Here is a 19,974-nt window from a genome sequence, read left to right as displayed (position 1 = left end):
CTTGTTTCTATACAATGAGACATAAAACATACTAAGAATATTCGTATTGTAAAAGATAAGTTAGATATGTACTTTTGAAAGAGTTCAACAAAATAATAATAGCCAATCCTCTGCTCCCATTTTCCATTTTCAGATAAAATAGTATGAAATAACTCCAAAAAATTAAAGCCATCCAATTTAGAATGAACAAATGGGTACTTCTCCATTTTGCCAGTAATTAACTTGCAGAATGCTGCTTTAACTATGCTAACTAGAATTTTTTTTTTTTAAGGGCTCTCAGTTTTTCTACTGTTAACTATTCATAAGTTGATTTTAAAAAGAAATTTTTCTTCAAACACAGAGACTCAAATAGTGAATGAATTATAGATTTACAACTTCTTTGGAAACATTTAGCATTAACCAACCACTGTCATATATGCTTTCAGACTCACTTGATCTCAGAGAATTACTAAATTAGAACAAACTGGCTTCATCAATTCAGGAAAAATCTTGTACCAGGAGAAAGATGGATTTATGGTTTGCTTTCACTGTCCTTTAGTATTTAAAGTTCTCCCCAGCTTAATCCCCAACAATATGAGACTTAATTATATAATAATTGAGGAGATATGTTCTTTTATACTAGGCTGGGTTTCCATACTGGCTGAAGCAGTGAAATCCCCCCAAGTCATTCAGGCTTCACATGCTGCCAGAACCCTGGCTAACCTGGACAGGGAAACTGTGCAAGAGAAGTATGAGGATGGAGTGTTTGTGCTGTATCCACAGTATCGCTCTAGGTAAGAAAGCAGAATGGAATAGAATGACTTCTGGGGGGGATAGAGGGAGGGGAATGTAAAATGTGTAGGCCTGAGAGTTTTAATTTTCCTTTTATCAATTAAATAACATTAAGGAAAAGGGGAAAAAAAAGAAACGGAATCAGTAGGAATTTCTGTCTCCCTTCTTAAGAAGCCTAAGCAGCTCACTATTTCCTGCTATGTTAGGGAAATACTCTGCCTTTTTTCTAGATCTCTCATAATCTTGCCCCATCCTACAATTTCAGTCTTATTTCTCCCCAGTATGCACAGGCCAGTCCAGTGATGTCTATTTTCCTACTGTACATTCATTCCCCTTTTGTGCCTTTGATCATTTTGTTTCCATTGCCTCTCTCTTCCTTTTTGTGTATATGTCATTCTACTCATTTTTCAAAGCTGAATTCAATTCTACTGCCCATTTATTCATATCTATTTCTTCAGCTCATATCAATCTCCATTCTTAAAACTTCTGTTGTAAATTCCTTATAGTTTTGCATTTATTTTTTTCAAACATTTTCTAATAATTTCATATAGACTATATTTCCCTTGTATAGATTATATTAGGCTTGTTATATTATTATTATATTAGGTATTATTCTTCCCTTGTACACACAAATACTTAACACTTTAATTGACTATTTTGGGAAATTAAATCCTTTTGAGTTGCTACCAAGTTAGTGGTTGGCTTAATGATTTGAAGAGTGATTGGAAAGCCAATTCTTATTTCACTAAAAGAATGAGATGATTTGGTTGAGGCAATTTTGTAGCTAGCTGAAGCTCTCCCTCTCATTGCTGAACTATTTGTCTTCTAAACATTTTTGATGGAAAAATTTTATTCCAAAATATATAAATCCTTGACTTAGTGAATAAGAGTAAATATAACATAATATACTTTTTTCTGATAACCAAATACCATCATGAATATCGGTTGCCATTCTACACTGAAATAGTGATGTCTTACAAGTGGTCAAGGCACACATGGGATGGTTTGCCTCTCTGCTAAGTGAACCCTGTGTGGCCATATTTTAAAAATTGATGTTTCTCCTGTTTCTTTCTTTATTGTTGCTAGTCTCAGAGTATATGACAACCCCTTTACTCCTTACTCCTTCCAAATTACTTACTATTATAAACTAAAAAGTACAGGAAGTTTCCAGGAAGAAAAAGTCAAAACTAATAAGCAACTTTAATTTTATAATGATATTAAATTAGTAGTATTCCTATAAACCCAAGAGAGTGGGCTCTGTGACAACTACTTTCTTAGTGCTTCAAGGGTACTTTTTGGGGTATTCATTACTGTGTTTGAGATTATTGAGGTTGACAAAAATCTGACCACTACATTGCTACATATATAGTCATTTAAAATGGACTTGAGACTAAGACCTGGAGAAAATTCTGATCATCTAAAAAATTCAACTGTGATAAAAGTTTTTATACAATTTGAAAATATTACTCATCCTAGTTTTTTATGTTATTCATAATCACCACCATCAGATATTTCATTGCTGTGGCAGTAAATATTGAAATGGTCATTGAGATTTTCCAAGCTGATTAAATTTGGGACAGGATTTATTTTTTCTAATCAGTGGTTTGTGACTGTGGTTGTGTACCCAAAAATAGAGGAAATAGGAAAAAATAGAGACTGATTTTCAACATGAAATCTTAACTGTCATTTTAATTTTGCTTTGTAAACAAAATTAATTTAACAATGTTTCATATGTGTTAACTTTGCCACTAAATACCAGTCAAAGTTTCATCTTGGTTTTTGCCTTCCCTCTCAAGAAGTATACATTTGTTTTAATTCATTCTTTATTTCTGATATTAATCTATTTCTACCCTGGGTAAATGTCTATTTGGAAGGTTTTATCTACTCCCCTTTACATATGAAGACTATGGAATAACAATATATTCTCATACTGTTTTCTTCTATTACATTATTCATTCTCTGAAATATATAACTCAGGAGATAGGATATGAGGGCAATCTAGTTGTGTGCTCTCACCACATTCTTTACCATGTTTGATTTGGGTGACCTGAAGGGTTAGCTCTCATTCACTTGCTTTTGGATGTGTGTTCAGCTTATATCCTAGATCAAAGAAGATAACCTGCCCTGAATAAATAAATGCTCATGAAATATGTATTGATCAGGTTTCACAGAATTTCAAATAGAATTGGGAGAGCACCAGGGAAAGACTAGAGATTTTCACTGGTGCAATAATGTATATATTCTGCTTCTTTTTAAAACTCTTTCTCTTATTAGTCAGCCCATTAAAGCAGATGTCCTTTTTATTCATGGCCTTATGGGAGCAGCCTTCAAAACTTGGCGTCAGCAAGACAGTGATAAGTTTGAAATTGAAAAGGCCTCAGATGAAGAAAGTTATACACAGTGTTGGCCCCAGGTAAGGAAAACAGTCCAGTTCTCGGGAGGTCATTGTATTCAGGGAACACTGGAGAGAGAATATGAGAGCTAGTAAAGTCGTGATACAGTTAGAAGAATGCTGACCTTCTTTTCTTTTTACTTTTCTCTTCCTTGGTGATCTCATTAACATCATGAATTGAGTCATCACATCCATGGAGATGACTCCTATTTCTATACAGCAAACCCAAATATCTCTCTTGAGCTCTAGTTCTTACTGGATTCTGGATATCCTGTAGACATCTTAAATGTCTCACAATGTCCAAAATAGAACTTAATATTATCTCCCCAATCTAGACTTTCTCCTCTAGATTTCTCTTTTCCCTGTTGCAAACTTTGACTTACAATCTTAGTCAACTTTTACTCTTTCTTTTTTCCTTCCCCCCTTTTCACTTAATCTGTTTAGACAGTTTACCTCCATAATGTCTCACATCTGTCTCCTCCTTTCGAATCACCTAACCAGTTTCAGTTCCTTATCATTGCTATTACTTCTTAATTTTTCTCCCTGTTTCTAGTGTCTTTTCTTTTTAATCCAGGTCCCAAACAGTTGACTAATTGGCATTACCAAAGTTTAAATCTTACTGTATCATCCCCTACAAAACCAAATCAAATAGTTCCACATCAGCTTTAGGTAAGCATAGAGAACTTTGACATTTTGAAAACCTTTGTCATCTGATTCTTACCTATATTTTTAGTCTGATTCCCTTTTATACTCTATGTTTCAGTCATATAGGTTTTGCTGTTCCTTGTACATGACATTCTTTTTCATGCCTTTCCAAAGGTACCTCCACATGCTTGTAATTTATTCCCTACTCACTTCTACCTTATAAAATCTGTTGCTTTCTTCAAAATTTAGCTCAGGTGTCATCTTCCTCAAGAAATCTTCCCAGATCTCCCCTAACGTACCTGGTTTTTTTATTGTTATCTCCTTGAAATAAGTTGGTATATATTTTATGTTTACTTATCAGTGCACATATATTTGCCTTTCACTCCAATAGAATGTAAGTTCCCTGGCCAGAAATTATATCTCCAGTGCCTTTCACTGATTAGATGCTTTATAAACGTTTGTTGAAATGAATTAGCAAAGGATGTTGTGAATATTTTTCATCAGCAACTCTACATTATAATGTCACGTTTGTGCCATTAACACCAGGCTCTTACCCACTTAAGTAATGCATATTCTGTAATAGCTCGCATGAGTTAGGATACTGTAGTCTTTGAAAAGTAAAAAGAGAAAAGAAATTAGGCCTTTCATAGAAATTAAACAATACTATTATAAATGAAAACTATTTCATTGGTAATGTAATTAGACTATAGTAATCATCAGTATTCATTTAATGGTTAGATATTGCAACCACTCATCACAATATTAAACTTGTGAGAGCTTGAAATATAAATTTTTGTCATCTAAAATCGAAATCATCACATTGATTTGTTTATTTGTTTTATAAGAGCCTTTTTACATAGCAGTAGTGTTATTTATACTTTTATCTTCTAGGACACAAGCATAAAGATATTATGTCCATGATGATGCTGTTGTAGATTGGTATCTGTAAATATTATTTCCTAGTACCCAACTTAAACCGCCCTTATATAGAATCACATTCACTAGTTTAAAATTAGCAAGTTTACAAAAAAAAATACTTTTCTGAAATTTTGTTCACGATGGCAGCCTGAAAAAAGAACCTGTCTCTCTGAAATACTTTCTAGCACGTTGCAAAATGAAGCAAATCAAAAGGATGGCACAAAGGAAGCCAGAAGCCACAGCACAAGAAAAGAAGTCTTACCAGGAAAGCTAGAACAAACTCAGGTGAATAAGCTGGAGCACTGCAGAAGGGCTATGACTAACAGTGGCCCTAATCCTTAGTGGATGATAGGAGACCATAACAATATCCCTATGGGGCAAGCCTCAAAAGCAACACTAAATTAGCCTGCCAGCCTTGATCCCATATGTTCCAGGGAAGAAGAAAACCAGTGGCAGTAGTCTAGGAAACTGAGGATAGAACAAAACAAGGCCTGAGAAATTCATCCAGTCTTGTGGGAGGGGACAGAACTTGACTTTGCCACAAAGTCACAAATCACAAATTTCATCTGGAAATGTGAATAAACAGAAATCATCTCTGGTACTCATGAAGAAATATTATGGATCAAGAGCTGGCCAAGAGGAAAACACTGAGAAAGAGAGTATCAGGAAAAATAAATAGTGTAGCCACATTAATACTTAGAAGAAGAAATAAAGCCAGAAACAACAATAAAAAAATTAAATGAGGGAAAGTTTTTGAAGGAAATAAACAGATTACAATAGTTTTTCCAGGTAACAGATCTGAAGCATGATTATCCTGGGCACGGAAACCCCAGAAAGAACTCACCAATATCAGAAGATTGCTGACATGGTGAAAGGAGATTCCAGAATGAGAGACAGCTTAAGTCTTGGTGGCAATGTTTGGAGAGCCAGAAGCACATCTGAGAGGAAAATTTTAACTATTTGATGATGATTTAAAAAAAAAAGAAATAGAAAAGTTGATAATGGAATTGATTAGGAACAAAAAAATCAGCAGGAAACCAATATAGTAGCATACTTTGTAGAGTCTTTGGTAAATCCAAAGACTACTGGGGCAAGGACTCACTGTTTTGCAGAAACTGTTGAGAAAACTTGAAAGTGATTTGGCAGAAATTAAAGTTTAAACCAAGATCTCATACTATATGTCACAATAATCTCCAAATATATAGAGGACTTGGATATAAAAAGTCATATAGTTTGAGTAAAATTGGAAATACCATTCACAAGTCAGTTAAGAGTCAACAAACACTTATTAAACGTGATGTACCAGCTGCTGTGCTTTGTGCTAAGAATACAAAGAAAGACCTAAAAGAACCCACATTCTAATGTAGAAGGCAATATGTAGACAACCATGTACCTACAAAATATGTACAATGTAAATGGGAGGTAATCTCCAAGGGAATGCACCATGGGGAAGGTAAATGGAGAACAAGAATCAGAAAAGCCCTGTTTTAGAAGTGGGGACTTCAGCAGAGTCTTGATAGAAACAGAGGAGGCAGAGATGAGTAGAACATGTTGGGGCATTGAGGATAGTCATCAAACAGGAACAGAAACTGGGATATGCACTACCACCAAGGAAGGAACCACAATGAGGTCAGTGTTGTTGGATGGTAGCCTATGTGAAAAGGAACAAAGTAGAAGAAGATCTGAAAAGTAAGAAGGGAGCAAACAGGATTTTATATTTGATCCTTGGGGTAATAGGGAGCTGCTTCAGATTCCAAAATGATGGCTAGGGAAAGATATTTTGACTAAACAGGAGCCTGCACAATTTTGGTGGCTTAAAATTGAAAAGCATTTTTTAACAAAAAAAGGTCAATGCAAATAAAATCAGAAGGGAAACAACTAGAAAAATATTTCAATGATTTTTCTCTAAGATATCTAAGCTATATGAGGAGTATTTTCAACTATACAAGAACCAGAATCATTCACACAAATTAAATGTCCAAAGAATATGAACAGACTGTTCCCAAAAGAAGAAAAGCAAGCTAACAAAAACCTCATAAAATGTTCTAACTTATAAGAGAATAAATTAATAATAGCTAAGAGAAAAGCAAATTTTAACAATATTTATGTTATATCTTATACAGAGATTGACAAAGTTGAGGGAAAAAAAGGGAAATGACAGGAAATGGAGAGGATTTGGGAGTATAGACACATTAATGCCCTGCTTGTAGAGCTCTGAGTTAGGATAGTGATTCTACAGAGCACTTGGAATTATGCTTCCATATTCACTAAATTGGGCATGTCCTGTGGCACATTAATATCACTAATAGATATATTCCCCAAAGTGACAGAAGAAAGAGGGAAAGAACCCACATATATAAGATAGGCATAGCAGCATTTTTTTTCTTATAGCCAAGAACTAGAAATTGAACAGGGTGCTGTCAATTGTGGGATGGTTTTCCAAATTTTATGTGTATGTAATGGAATATTATTTTGCTGTGACAAATGATGAAAGTGCTAGGGTCAGAAAAACCTGGAATGACTTGTGTATCATGAACAGATGAGAAATGAAATGAATAGAGCCAGGGCAACAAGTTATATAATGACTATAGCATTATAAAGAAAAATAACTTTGAAAGACATAAGAGCATTGACCAATGTTCCAGAAGTTCCAGATCAACCACAGTTCCAGAAGACCAAGGAAAAGGATATTTCCCAATTCCTACCTCTTAAAAGAGAAGTGAGGGGATTATAGGTACATATTTAAACGCATTTTAAAATTTGACCAGTATATAAATGTTTTTCATTTCTATACAAACTTGTTATAAGGAATGGGTTTTTGTTGTTGTTATTGGTTTGTTTTTTTAATTTTAATTAGTGGGGAAGAATTGTGGGATTGGTAAAAAACAAAGACCATCTTCATGTAATAAAATTGATGGCTTTTATATGTAGTACTCTTTGTTCTTTGTCTATGAAATATTCAGGTTCATTAAAGTTAGATTCTAAGAAATATAACATTTTAGCAAATTAAAGATAGTTAATTTATAAATTTAATTTGCAACCCTAATCCTTACTCTCTGTCTTAGAATCAATACTTGGTATTCTTTGTGCAGAAAAATATGAAGCTTACTTTCTTTAAGATGGGTGGGCTTTGTAAGTAAAAAATATTATTAAAACTTTGGTTTTCTTTAGTTTGTTAATGACTGAAATGTTAGTCAATAAACATTAAGTAAAAAAAAATCAGGATAAATAGGAAATAATCTGATGCTAAACACTAGAATTAAGAGGAATTGGGAGGAAAGGGTTCTTGCAGAAGGTTAAGATTTTACTTGGAAGCTTTACTTGAAGGAAGCTTGGGAAGTCAGGAGAGGGTGGAGATGAGAAAGGGGGAACATTTCAAGTATAAAGGAGTGAAAATGCCTGGAGTTGAGGGGTGAAAAATGTTTGAGGTACAACAAGGACAGGTGATTCTAAGTTTAATTGGAAGCTAAGTTTTTGTCACATTAACTTTCATCTATAATCTGTTTTTTATGATTTCTTTAATTAACTGATAAATATAGCCGGATACTGCTGATCATGAATTTTTACATGCCTATACTAGTGTGATGAAAATTCATGTATGCTCTTTTTACTTATTTCATGTAGACATGGTTAGCAAGTGATTGCCCTGCTCTTCGAATTATTTCTGTGGAGTATGACACCAGCCTTAGTGATTGGAGAGCAAAATGTCCTGTGGAAAGGTAATAGAAGAAAATCATGTAAACTGTTGAGGAAGAGTAAGAAAAAAACATCCTTACCTTATTAACTGATTGATTAAATGCTTGAAACAAGAGAATTTCTTCTTTGGAGGAAATATTTTGATTTAACCTTTCTTTTTATCAATGATTAACCATAAGAAAGTAGTCTAGTATGTTCTAAAGTTGGGCTTTTATATGGATCTTTTTAATATACTAAGTTTTTGTTGTAATATGACTTCCTTTTTCTGTTAGAAATTATATTATTAGATAATTACATACTGTAGGTTCTGAATGTCATCTTTTTGGGAGCATCATTGATAAGCCAGAATGTTTCCAGAGGAGAATGATCAGAAGAGCAAAAATCAAAATTATTCACATCAATAACAGTAGAAAAAAACTACAGACGTGTAGCTTAGGGAAAGAGAAAGGTATCTTTAAATGTGTGAAGGGCCTGAAGGTAGAATCAAGATAGCAAAAGCCAAATTAGGATGCAGATCAACCAAGTTCCCCTCCACAAAACTGCAAAGAGATCTAGAAAAGCACCAGCCTGAAGCCTGATATGGAAATCTGGGAAAAAGAATAAGTAATTTGTCTAATCCAGTTCAGTTTAGGGAGACAGGACTGTTAGATACTGGGAACTGGTTGGGTCTGTAGCATACAGTGTATGGGACCCTAGCATCCCAAGAAAGGCTATATACCAGAGCAAGAGGAAATCCCAAACCTGTCCTAGGGAACCTCAGTGGGAACAAGTGCCAAATGTCAGCTTTAGCATCTATTCGTTGTTCAGTTCTGAGTTACAGATCCAAGGTGGACTGAGAGGAGAACCTGCACATGGGAATGGCATTCCTGGGTAGCCAGGCCCTGGACCAGGTATTGAGAAAGAAGGAAGTTCAGAAGCAAAGCAACAATTTTGGAGCTCAGACCTCAAGAGTAGGGTGCAAAATTCTAGTACCCAGCCCTATCCACAGGGTAGAGATTCTAGACCAAAGGGGAAACTATAATTCTTTTACTTCAAATCAATAGAGCTTTCCATGCTGACTGAAAGGAGTTAAGTCTAGGAGGAGTCTATGGTTGTGCTAACTCAATCTCAAATCAGAAATTGCAAAGTTCAGACAAGGCAGTGGCAATCAGACTTTGCTCAGGATCAGACGATTTTAGGAATACCAAAAGCCTACAGATCTCATGCCTCTCCCTGAGATCCTGGATTTAAAACACTCAATACCCCAAGAAAGCCATAACAAGACCACCCTCGATCTTCCCTCCAGAAGTGGGCTGAGCTCAGTTCTAACATCAGGTTTGAAACCGGGCAGGAAGAACGAACAAACAAAAAAGAATCCCACCATAAATATTTATTATGGTGACAGAGACACTCAAAATGCAATCCTGTAAAAAGAAAATGACTTCTAAAATCTTTATAAGCAAAGCCTCAGAGGAAAACAGCATAGGCACACATTCAGCTATAATTTCTGGAAGAGGTGAAGCAGGAGTTAATAAGTTTTTAAATGTTACTATAAATGGAATGAGAGCATTTGAGGAAAAAAGGTAGAAAAGAAATGAGAACTATGGAAGAAACTTTTTGAAAGGTTAGTTAATGACTTAGCACAAGAAGTGCAAATTTTTGCCCAAGCAATAAGCACCCTAAAAATTAAAATAAACCTAATGGAAGCCAATGAGTCTATGAGAAAACAGGAAAAATTAAAACAAAGTTAAAAAGATTGAAAATATAGAATAAAATTCAAGGTGTAGCAAAAATTGACCTGGGAAACATCAAAATTTAACAAGTATTGGGCTATCTGGATGTTGCCACGATGAAGGAAAAATACCCTAGACATCAAATTTCAAGATATCTTCAAAGAAAACCAGATTTCTTAGAATTAGAAGGCAAAGTGGAATTAGACTCCGCTAGCTACCTCTCAAGAGAAATCTCAAAATGAAATTTCCAAGCATATCATAGCCAAAATCCAGAGTTTTCAGGTCAAAGAAAAAAGGTTCTAAGCAGCCAGAAAGAAAGAATTTAAGTATTACATAGCTATAGTCAGGATCAAACATGTTTTAGCAGCCCTTCTAAAGGAGCCGGAAGGGAAAGCATATGAAATTATAGCCAAGAATAATATACCTAGTAACCCTTGGTATAATAGCTTCAGAAGGGGAAATGGATTTTTTTAAGGCATTACCAGCTGTCTTAGAATTAATATTAAAAACTGGTTTCAAAGCAGAAGAATGGTAAGGGTTTGGCAATTGTGGTTAAGTGACTTGCACAAGGTCACACAGCTAAAAAGTATCTGAGGCCAGATTTGAACCCAGGATCTCTCCTCTCTAAGCCTGGCTCTATCTACTGAGACATCTGTCTGCCCCAGAAAATAGATTTTTAATGAAATAGAGACCTCCAAGTGTTTCTGATTAAAAAGACCAGAGCTTGAAGTTCAAATAAGAGTTAAGAGAAATATGGAAATTTAAAAAAATGTGAAAAAATATGAAAAAAAGTAAATACAAATGAGCATGATATGAGGTGGTGATTTCGTGTGTCCCCTTTGAACCCTGTTAGCATGAGAGGTCATAGAGGAAGTCTAATTAGATAGGTGTAATAAGGAATTAAAATAAGATCTAATTTTAATCAATATCTTAATCAATATTCTAATATCCTTATTACAAAGGCCTAGGCAGAGGCTGATTCTGTTATTTCTTGATGATCTTAAAAGTTGTTAGAGAAGAAGAGGAATTCATCAGGGGGGGAAGGGAAAGAGGTCAGGGAAAATTATCCCACATAATCAGGGTGTGCCAAGTAGACATCTATACAATGAAAGAATGGAGGGAATTGAACCTCACTCATCTGAACAGACCGAAGGAAGGAAGGAAGAATACACAATTACAGCTGGATATAGAAGTACATTTCACTCAATTAGGTAATACGAGAGAAATGGGGAAGGAGGAATTAGAGAAAAGATTAATTAAGGAAGGGATTAGTCCCAAGCCAAATAAACTCTAAGGAGGTACAGAAATTTTTAGAGCTATTTTTGAGGTGACAAAAAATCATAATCTGTGAGGGTACCTATAAATTAGGGAATGAATGAACAAGTTATGGCATATAAATAAGGTGGAATACTATTGTGATTTAATAAATAATGAAAGAAGTTTTCAGAAAAACCTAGGAAGACTTATATGAACTAGTACAGAGTGAAATAAACAGAATTAGAAATTTTTTTAATAACAACAATGTGGTTAAGCAAAAATATAATAGATGATAAAAACATTTTAAATAGAGAACTGATTCCATAAATGGTTCCATTTAGGAAGCAGCCTCATTTTCAGGGTTTATCATTATCACATCAGATAAGTACATAAGAATACTAGGTAATACGGGGTAATTAAAAAAAGAACTGAACACTTTAAAAACTATTGTTCAGTAACAAGAATATATGTGAATATTCCAAAACTGTGTCAAGACTAACTTATGAAGGGACTAGATGGTTTTAGATAGAAAAATATTGAGACGTAGAAAGATAATCCTGTAGTTTGGTACATATGAACTATATCTTCATATACAACCTAATTATTGAGTAATACATTTTTGAAAGTGTTGAATTTTTTGTACTCTGTATAAATATATACAAATGTACAAAATGACAGGATCATTTTTAGGAGCTAGCAGAACTTAGCTTGATCATAGAAATGCCAGCTTATGTCCCCTGTAATAAGTTAAAAGTTTAATAAGTGAACAGTTTCAGAATTTAGATGAGAAAAAAATGTTTCCCTTAATGACAAAATGAAATCTATAGCATACATCCAATTAACATTTAAAATGTCTGCTATAAAAAAAATTTGATCTTGCACAGTCTCATGCCTGTTTTCATTTTGCTCAGGAAGTCCATTGCTTACAGAAGTGATGAACTTCTTCGTAAACTCAGAACTGCTGGTGTTGGAGATAGGCCATTGATCTGGGTATCACATAGCATGGGAGGTATGTACATTTTCATTTCTCTTCTCCTTTCTTTTTTAGCCAATTTTTTTGATTTGTTTTACTTAAAATTGTAAATAGATAACCTAGACCTTTGAACTCAGTTGCTTACTGGCACTCTTCTTGATCAGATATGCAAATCTATGGTTATTTTTATTGGCATATGAAAATAAGTCTGTCAGATCATGTAATAGAAACAACAGGGATTAAAAAAAAAACACAATAGGAGACAGCTAAATTGTTTGGTAGATAGAGAGCCAGGCTTAGAGATTTAGAGGTTTAATCTGACCTCATATACTTCTGGCTGTGTGACCCTGGGTAAGTCATTAACCTCCATTGCCTAGGCCTTCCAGCTCTCTTGCCTTGGAATGAACACAGTATTGATTCAAAGATGGAAGGTAAGAGTTTAAGAAAAAAAATAAAAACAATAATAAATGAGTGTAAGTGGCTTCATAGGGTTGTTTTTATTTTATTGCCATCAGCAAAAACTTTTTTTAGATTCCCAGAATATACAGCATTTTATAGCATTCCTTTCCATAACTTTGCTGAGGAGACCAAAGAAGCTCCTTATCTAAAAAGAAAGATTCTCCATTATGTTAGATATAAAACCAAAATACTATATTCATTCCTATTAAAAATATATGAGGGTGTGATACCCAGAGGAATCACGCATCACCAATGGGGGGGGGGGGATGATCTTTGTTTCTAATGAATAATGTTTGAAAATGACCAAATAAAATAATGTTTAAAGGAAAAAAAATAAATAAATACATGAGGGGCAGCTGGGTGGATCAGTGGAAAGAAAACCAGACCTGGAGATGAGAGAGCCTCGATTCAGATAGGGCCTCTGACATTACCTAGCTGTGTGACTGTGGGCGAGTCACTTAACCCCACTTACCTTGCCCATACTGCTCTTCTGCCTTGGAACTTGGTATCGGTTTTTTTTTTTAAGACATTTTATTTTCCCAATTACATGTAGTAGTAATTTTCTACATAAGTTTTCTGAAGTTATAAGATCCAAGTTCTTTCTCCCTTCCTTCCCCTTTCCTGGAGATGGTAAGCAATTTGACCATTTGATCTGGGTTATAAATGTATTATTATGCAAAACCTATTTCTATATTGTTCATTGTTGTAAGAGAATACTCATATATAATCAAAACCCCAGTTAAAAACACCAATTAATGTGAAAGAATATGCATTTCTACTCCAACAGTTCTTTCTCTGGAAGATGGATAGCATTCTTTGTCACAAGTCCTTCAGAATTGTCCTGGATCATTGTACTGCTGAGAGTAGTTAAGTCTTTTGCAGTTAATCATTTGACAATATTGTTATTACTGTTTATAATGTTCTCCAGGTTTTGCTTATTTCAGTCTGCATCAGTTCAAGTAGATCTTTCCAGCTCTTTTTGAAAGCATCCTATTCATCATTATTCATAGCAAAATAGTATTCCATTACCATCATTGACCACAATTTGCTCAGTCATTCCCCAATTGATAGACACCCCCTTAATTTCAAATCTTTGCCACCACAAAAAGAACAGCTGTAAATATTTTTGTACAAATAGGCTTCCCCCCCCTTTTTTTTTATCTCTTTGGGATATAGAACTTGGTATTGATTCTAAGACAGAAGGTAAGAGTTTAAAAAACTTGAAAGCATAAACATGAATTTTTTCTTTAAAATTTTTCTTTAAAATGTTAAGAAGCATCTATCTAAACCATCAGCTAGCTTTATTTATAATGGAAATAGATGAGGTGCCTTCCCAATAAGATCAGGAGTGAAACAAGGATGGCTCATCACCAATATTATTCAATAATTCAATATTTTATTGTACTAGAAATGCTAGCAATAGCAGTAGGAGTAGAAAAAGAAATTATAGGAATCAGAGTGGGCAGTGAGGTAATAAAACGATCTCTTTTTAAAGATGATATTATGGTATATTTGAAAAATCGTAGAAATTCAACTAAAAAACTAGTCGGAACAATGAGCAAAATGGCAGAATATTAAATAAATTGACATAAATCATCAGTATTTCTAAAAAATACCTACAAAGCCCTTCAAGAAGAGATAGTAAGAAATAGTTCATTTACAATAACTGTAAACAATATAAAATGCCTGGGAGTATATCTGCCAACACAAACTATATGAACCTAATTATAAAACACTTTTCTGTGCAAATAAAGTCATTTAAAAAATTGGAGAAACATTCATTGTTCATAGGTGGATTGAGCCAATATTGTAAAAATAAGAAGTCTATCTAAATCTGGTTATTTAATTTATTATTTTTAAATATATATTATATGTACTATTTAATATATACTATTATAATTGTTTAATAATTATTTATTAAGTTTGGTAAAATAACAAAATTCATTTTGAAGACTAAAAGGTGAAGAATATTAAAGAAATTAATGGAAAAAAAGGTAAAGTAAAGAGGCCTAGCAGTGCCAGATCTTAAATGTAAAGTTTTAAGCATTTAAGATAAGAATTCACTGATGTAGGGGGCAGCTGGGTAACTCAGTAGATTGAGAACCAGGCCTAGAGATGGGAGATCCTAGGTTCAAATCTGACCTCAGACACTTCCAAGCTATGTGACCCTGGGCAAGTCACTTAACCCCCATTGCCTAACCTGTACTGTACTTCTGCCTTGGAACCAATATATAGTATTGATTCCAAGATGGAAGGTCAAGGTTAAAAAAAAAAAGAATTCACTGGTTCAAATTATTGGGGAAAACTGGAAAATAATCTTAGGGAAATGAGATATAGGCCAATATTGCAAACTATTTCAAAAGATATGATCTAAATAAATATATGACCTAGATATAACAGGAGATATATATATTCACATATATATAATTGAGAAAATTGGACTTATTACTTCTCAGATTTATGGATAAAAGAATTTATAAATAAATAAGAAATAGCATTGTGAGATGTAAAATGAATAATTAATTATATTTAAAAGGTTTTGTATAGTGTAGCCAAGATTAAAAGGAAAGCAAAAAATTGGGGGAGATATTTATTGACAGTTTCTTGGTAAAGGCTTATCTCTCAGATATAGAGAGAATTTTGTCAAATTTATAAGAATATGGGTCATTCCCTAATTGATAAATTGTCAAAGGATATGAACAAAGTTTCTGGAGGAAAAAAATCAAAGCTATATATTGTTGTCATTCAGTAGTTTTAGTTATGTTTTACTCTTTGTGACCCCATTTGGAGTTTTCTTGGCAAAGATACTGGAATGGGTTGCCATTTTCTTTTCCAACTTATTTTACAAATGGGGAAACCAAGGCAAACAGGGTTAAGTGACTTGCCCAGAGTCACAAAACTATTGTGTCTAGTCATATTAAAAGATGCTCTGAATCATATAGAGAAATACAAATTAAAACAACTTTGATGTACTATCACACCAATCAGATTTACTAAAATGATTGACTAAAAGGAAAAGTGACAAATGTTGGAGGGGATGTGAAAAATTGGAACATTGATACACTGTTGATGGAATTGTGAACTGATCTATTTTAGAGAGCAATCTGCAATTACGCCCAAAGATTTATAAATTATGTATATGCCCTTTGACCCAGCAATACCATTATAAGATCTGTTTTCCAAGGTCATTGGGGAAAAAAGGAAAAGAACCTATATATTCTAAAACATTTATAGTAGCTCTCTTTGTGGTGGTAAAGAACTGGAAATTGAGAGGATGTCCATCAGTTGGGAAGTAGCTAAATAAGTTGTGGCATATATTATGATGGAATACTACTATGCTATAAGAAATGATAAGCAGGTTGATTTAGGAAAAATATTGAAAGGTTTGTATGAAATGAAGAGTGAAGCAAGCAGAACCAAGAGAATGTTGTATACAGTAACAGCAATATTACTCAAAAAGTAAATATGAATGATTAAGCTATTCTGAGTTATATGAATAGCTACAAAAGATCTATGAAGGAAGATACTATCCACTTCTAGACAAAATTGATATGTAGAACTTTGCATTATATAGTTTCTTGTAAAATAATTAAATTTATTTTTTAAAGAAGTCCAATTTTGCTGAAATGTTTGTAGTATTAGGCAGAATAGAGTTGGATAAGGCTACAAAGTTAAGTAATTAGATTATGGAGGGTCTTGAATGTGGGTGTCTTAATACGCTGAGTTTATATAGAAAATTAACTGTTATTTCCTTTTCTTGCTGTTTGCTGTATATTATAGGAAGGAACTTCTAATAATTACCAGTATAAAGGGGAGCTGGACTGTTTTTCCTGTTCTTTGGTGAAATATCACAAATTCTATGAAAATAATTCAAGGATAGCTCTCCTTTACCATTCTTTCTGCTAAGGATTACTTTTATGAAATAACTACATGCGGGGCACTGTGTTAGGTGCTAATGATAGAATGAATGAAAAAGTTCTTTCCCTTAGGCTAGTATAATGTAATAGAGGAAATCAAATGCAAGCGACAGGTAGCAGTTAGAATATAAGTGCAAAGGAAGGTCCCTCTTCTTTTTCCATTTGCATTCTTCCTAATATTTCCCTAAAACACTACTCCATCTTTCTCATGTCTCCAGTATGGTGTTTAAACTGTCAGGAGTGGACACAGTGAGTAAGAAAAATATTTAAGACTATACTATATAGCAGCCCAATATACTGTGGGAGATATACAAATTATATGTGGGAACAAGGCACAAATAACTAGAATACACAATAGTTTAAACATGCTGCAATTCATAGTACTATATGGGTTTTTAAGGGAGAATAACATTTCTGATATCACAGAATACTTCACAAAGAGAACAAGCATTAGAATTAATTTTTTTAATTAATAAAAATAAGGTGGACATAGAGAGGAAGAAGGATAGTTCAGGCATAGGAATGGGGACAAGAAAATACAGAATATATTCACAGTCAGAGTAGTTTGTATGGAGCATAGAATTTGAAGGGGAAATGAAGGGTGGGAGGCAGAGTGGTAGTTGGAGGGCTTTAAAGGCTAGGCAAAAGAATTCGAACTTTATTTGGTAGTTGTTAGTGAGTCACCAAACACTTTTCACCAGAGGACTGACATGAAAGAAATGCATAAGGAAATATAAGAATAGCAGCAGTGTGGAGGTTGGATTAGAGTAGGGAGAAAGTAGAAATTGGGAAGGCCCAATAGGTCTTCAGTAATATTGTAATATTCCAGATACATAGTAGCATTGGTTTATAAGGTTGTTATTGGCTATTGGTTATATTTTGGTTATAAGGAAGAGGAAGAGGACATTAATGAATTCATGTGAGAAGCAAGGAAAAGAGGAAAGACAAAAATTATTCCAGAGTTACAAAAGGATATTGGGAGAATGATGAATCCAGTAAGAAATAAGTTAGAACAGGTTAGAGGAAAGAGAATTAGCTGAGTTTGGGACATAAATTTTAGTTGCTGGAGGAAGATTCAGATAGAAATGTTCTGTAGGCAGTTGAAGACATGGATATTTAACTCAGAAAAGGGGTCAGTACTGGGAATAGAAATTTGAGAGTTATCTGCATATTAGTAATTGAATCATTGAGAACATTTACCAAGGGTGAGTGGTTAGAGAAGATATCAAGGACAGTACCTTGAGGAATACTCACCTTAAGGAATAAGGAAGAAAATAATGGTGTCAGTGAAAGAAAGAGATACTGCAGAAAAATGGGGAGATTAATAGTGTTTGTTGTAGAAGGTAGGGTCAAGAATAATGGATCAGGACAGTATGTGTGATTTCATTGGTCTAGGGAATTCCCAGATGAGGTTTCCTTTACAAGTGTGTCTTGAAGAGGTATTGAGTCACAGTTAAGAAAAGAGTGAATATAAAGCTGCTTGGGGAGGGGGCTTTCTTTACTTTTCATAAGGATGGATTGGTGTCTCCATTCTGAAGGGCACCTAACTTTCACTAATTTTCTTTAGGAATCTGCCAGTCTAAGATTACCAAGGCTAATTAATGTATGCCTTGGAATCATGGATGCTTTTATCCCATATACCTCTCAAGGAAGATTTTGGATTTCAGAGTTTGAGGAGAAGGTAAATGGTGAGTTGGATGAGATATAAGAGTCTAGAGAAGGTTCTTTTTTTCATTGGAGAGATCTAAGCATGTTTGTAAGAAGATTGGAAAGAATGAGTGGAGAACCAGAAATCAAATATTTTTGAGAGAAAGAGATAGTGAAAGAAGCAAGATAGGATAGGATCAAGAGATTAGCTTTGGTGAGGAAAAGAGATAGTAAAGACATCCTCTGATGAAATAAAAAGAAGTGCTTTGATCATCAAAGGTGCCAGCTATATGCTAGGCACTGTGCTAAGCATTTTAAAAATATGAACTCATTTGACCTTCATTACAGTCCTTGAAGGTAGATACTAATTATCCTCATTTTACAGTTGAGGAAACGGAGGCAGACAAGGGTTAAATGATTTGCGCAGGGCCACACTATCAAAGGGTTTGATAGTGGATTTGAACTCATCTTCTGGATTTTCAGTCTAGTGCTCTATCCACTATGCCATCAGCTACCTCAAAAACAGAAAATAATCTTATTGCTGAATGATGCTGTGGAGGGAGCAATGAGTTCCAGGGTGACCTCATACATTTGGTTAGTCTGTTGCTTTCCTTTGTACTCAAATAGGACCAAAATGGTATCACTGCTGAGGTCATTGTACAGTTTAACTGCCTGATCAGACCACTATGAGTTCAGAAGACTCTACCACAGGTTGAACACAAATGGCCCATATGAACATTTAGGATGGAGCTATCCTTCTTTGATGTGGAATTGCCATGCAGGATGGTGCTGGGCCCATGTTCCCATGTTTCACAACATCAAAAGTTCTTCCGATAGACCTTCAAAATGCCCTTCTTCTGACGTCTGTGTGAGCTCTTGCCTTCTATGAGTTCTCTATAAAATAGTCTTTTAGGCAGACATGCTTATTAGCATTCGAATAATCGGAGTTGTACCTTCTGCAGTAGAATTTGGATGCATGGCAGTTTAGCTCAGAAGGACCTTAGTGTCCACTATCTTATCTTGCCAGTCGATATTCATGATCTTCTTGAGACAATTCAAATGGAAGCAATGTCATGGTGCTGGCAGAATGTCCAGGTTTCACAGGCATGTAACAGTGAGGTCAGCACACTGGCTCTGTAGACCTTTAGTAGACAGCCTGAATCTTCTCTCCCACACTCCCTTCAGAGCCTCCCAAGCACTGAGCTTCCTCTGGCAGGACATGTGGTAACCTGGTTTTCTCTGTGTACATCACTGGAACCTATACTGCTGAGGGAAGTGAATGTATCCATAACAGTTAGAATTTTGCTATTTGTCATACCTGATGGTTTCACGTATGGATGATGTATTGCTGGCTGGTAGAGAAACTCTAGTTTTCTTGGTGTTCATTGTCAGTCCAAAATTAGCACAAGTGGCTGTGGATTGACCTGTGCTCTGTGGCATCTCAGTGTTAGATGCTGTATTGAGTGCACAGTCATCTGTCACCTCAGATATTTACCATCATTGTGACCATTGTGGCTCTTCTCAACTTTGGTTTTCTCATCTGTAAAATAGGGATAATAATAGTGTCTATCTCACAGGGTTGTTGTC

At 34.6% G+C, this 19,974-nt stretch overlaps 1 protein-coding gene across 4 annotated transcripts in view; it reads left to right on the top strand.

The window, feature by feature from the left end:
- SERAC1 (serine active site containing 1) overlaps positions 1-19,974 on the top strand; it is a 78,743-nt gene that overhangs the window by 47,495 nt on the left and 11,274 nt on the right. For all 4 annotated transcript variants that reach the window (XM_007484811.3, XM_001371135.4, XM_056818994.1 and 1 more), the window contains 4 exons: positions 623-773; positions 3,046-3,184; positions 8,351-8,445; positions 12,303-12,400. In XM_007484811.3, coding sequence (XP_007484873.1) covers positions 623-773; positions 3,046-3,184; positions 8,351-8,445; positions 12,303-12,400 — 483 coding nt within the window. The remainder of the gene's footprint in view (positions 1-622; positions 774-3,045; positions 3,185-8,350; positions 8,446-12,302; positions 12,401-19,974) is intronic.

This window comes from Monodelphis domestica, chromosome 2 (genome assembly GCF_027887165.1).
Source record: "Monodelphis domestica isolate mMonDom1 chromosome 2, mMonDom1.pri, whole genome shotgun sequence".
Classification (NCBI taxonomy): domain Eukaryota; kingdom Metazoa; phylum Chordata; class Mammalia; order Didelphimorphia; family Didelphidae; genus Monodelphis; species Monodelphis domestica.
The sequence above is the reverse complement of the archived record's forward strand: the minus strand, read 5'-3'. Positions and strand labels throughout refer to the sequence as shown.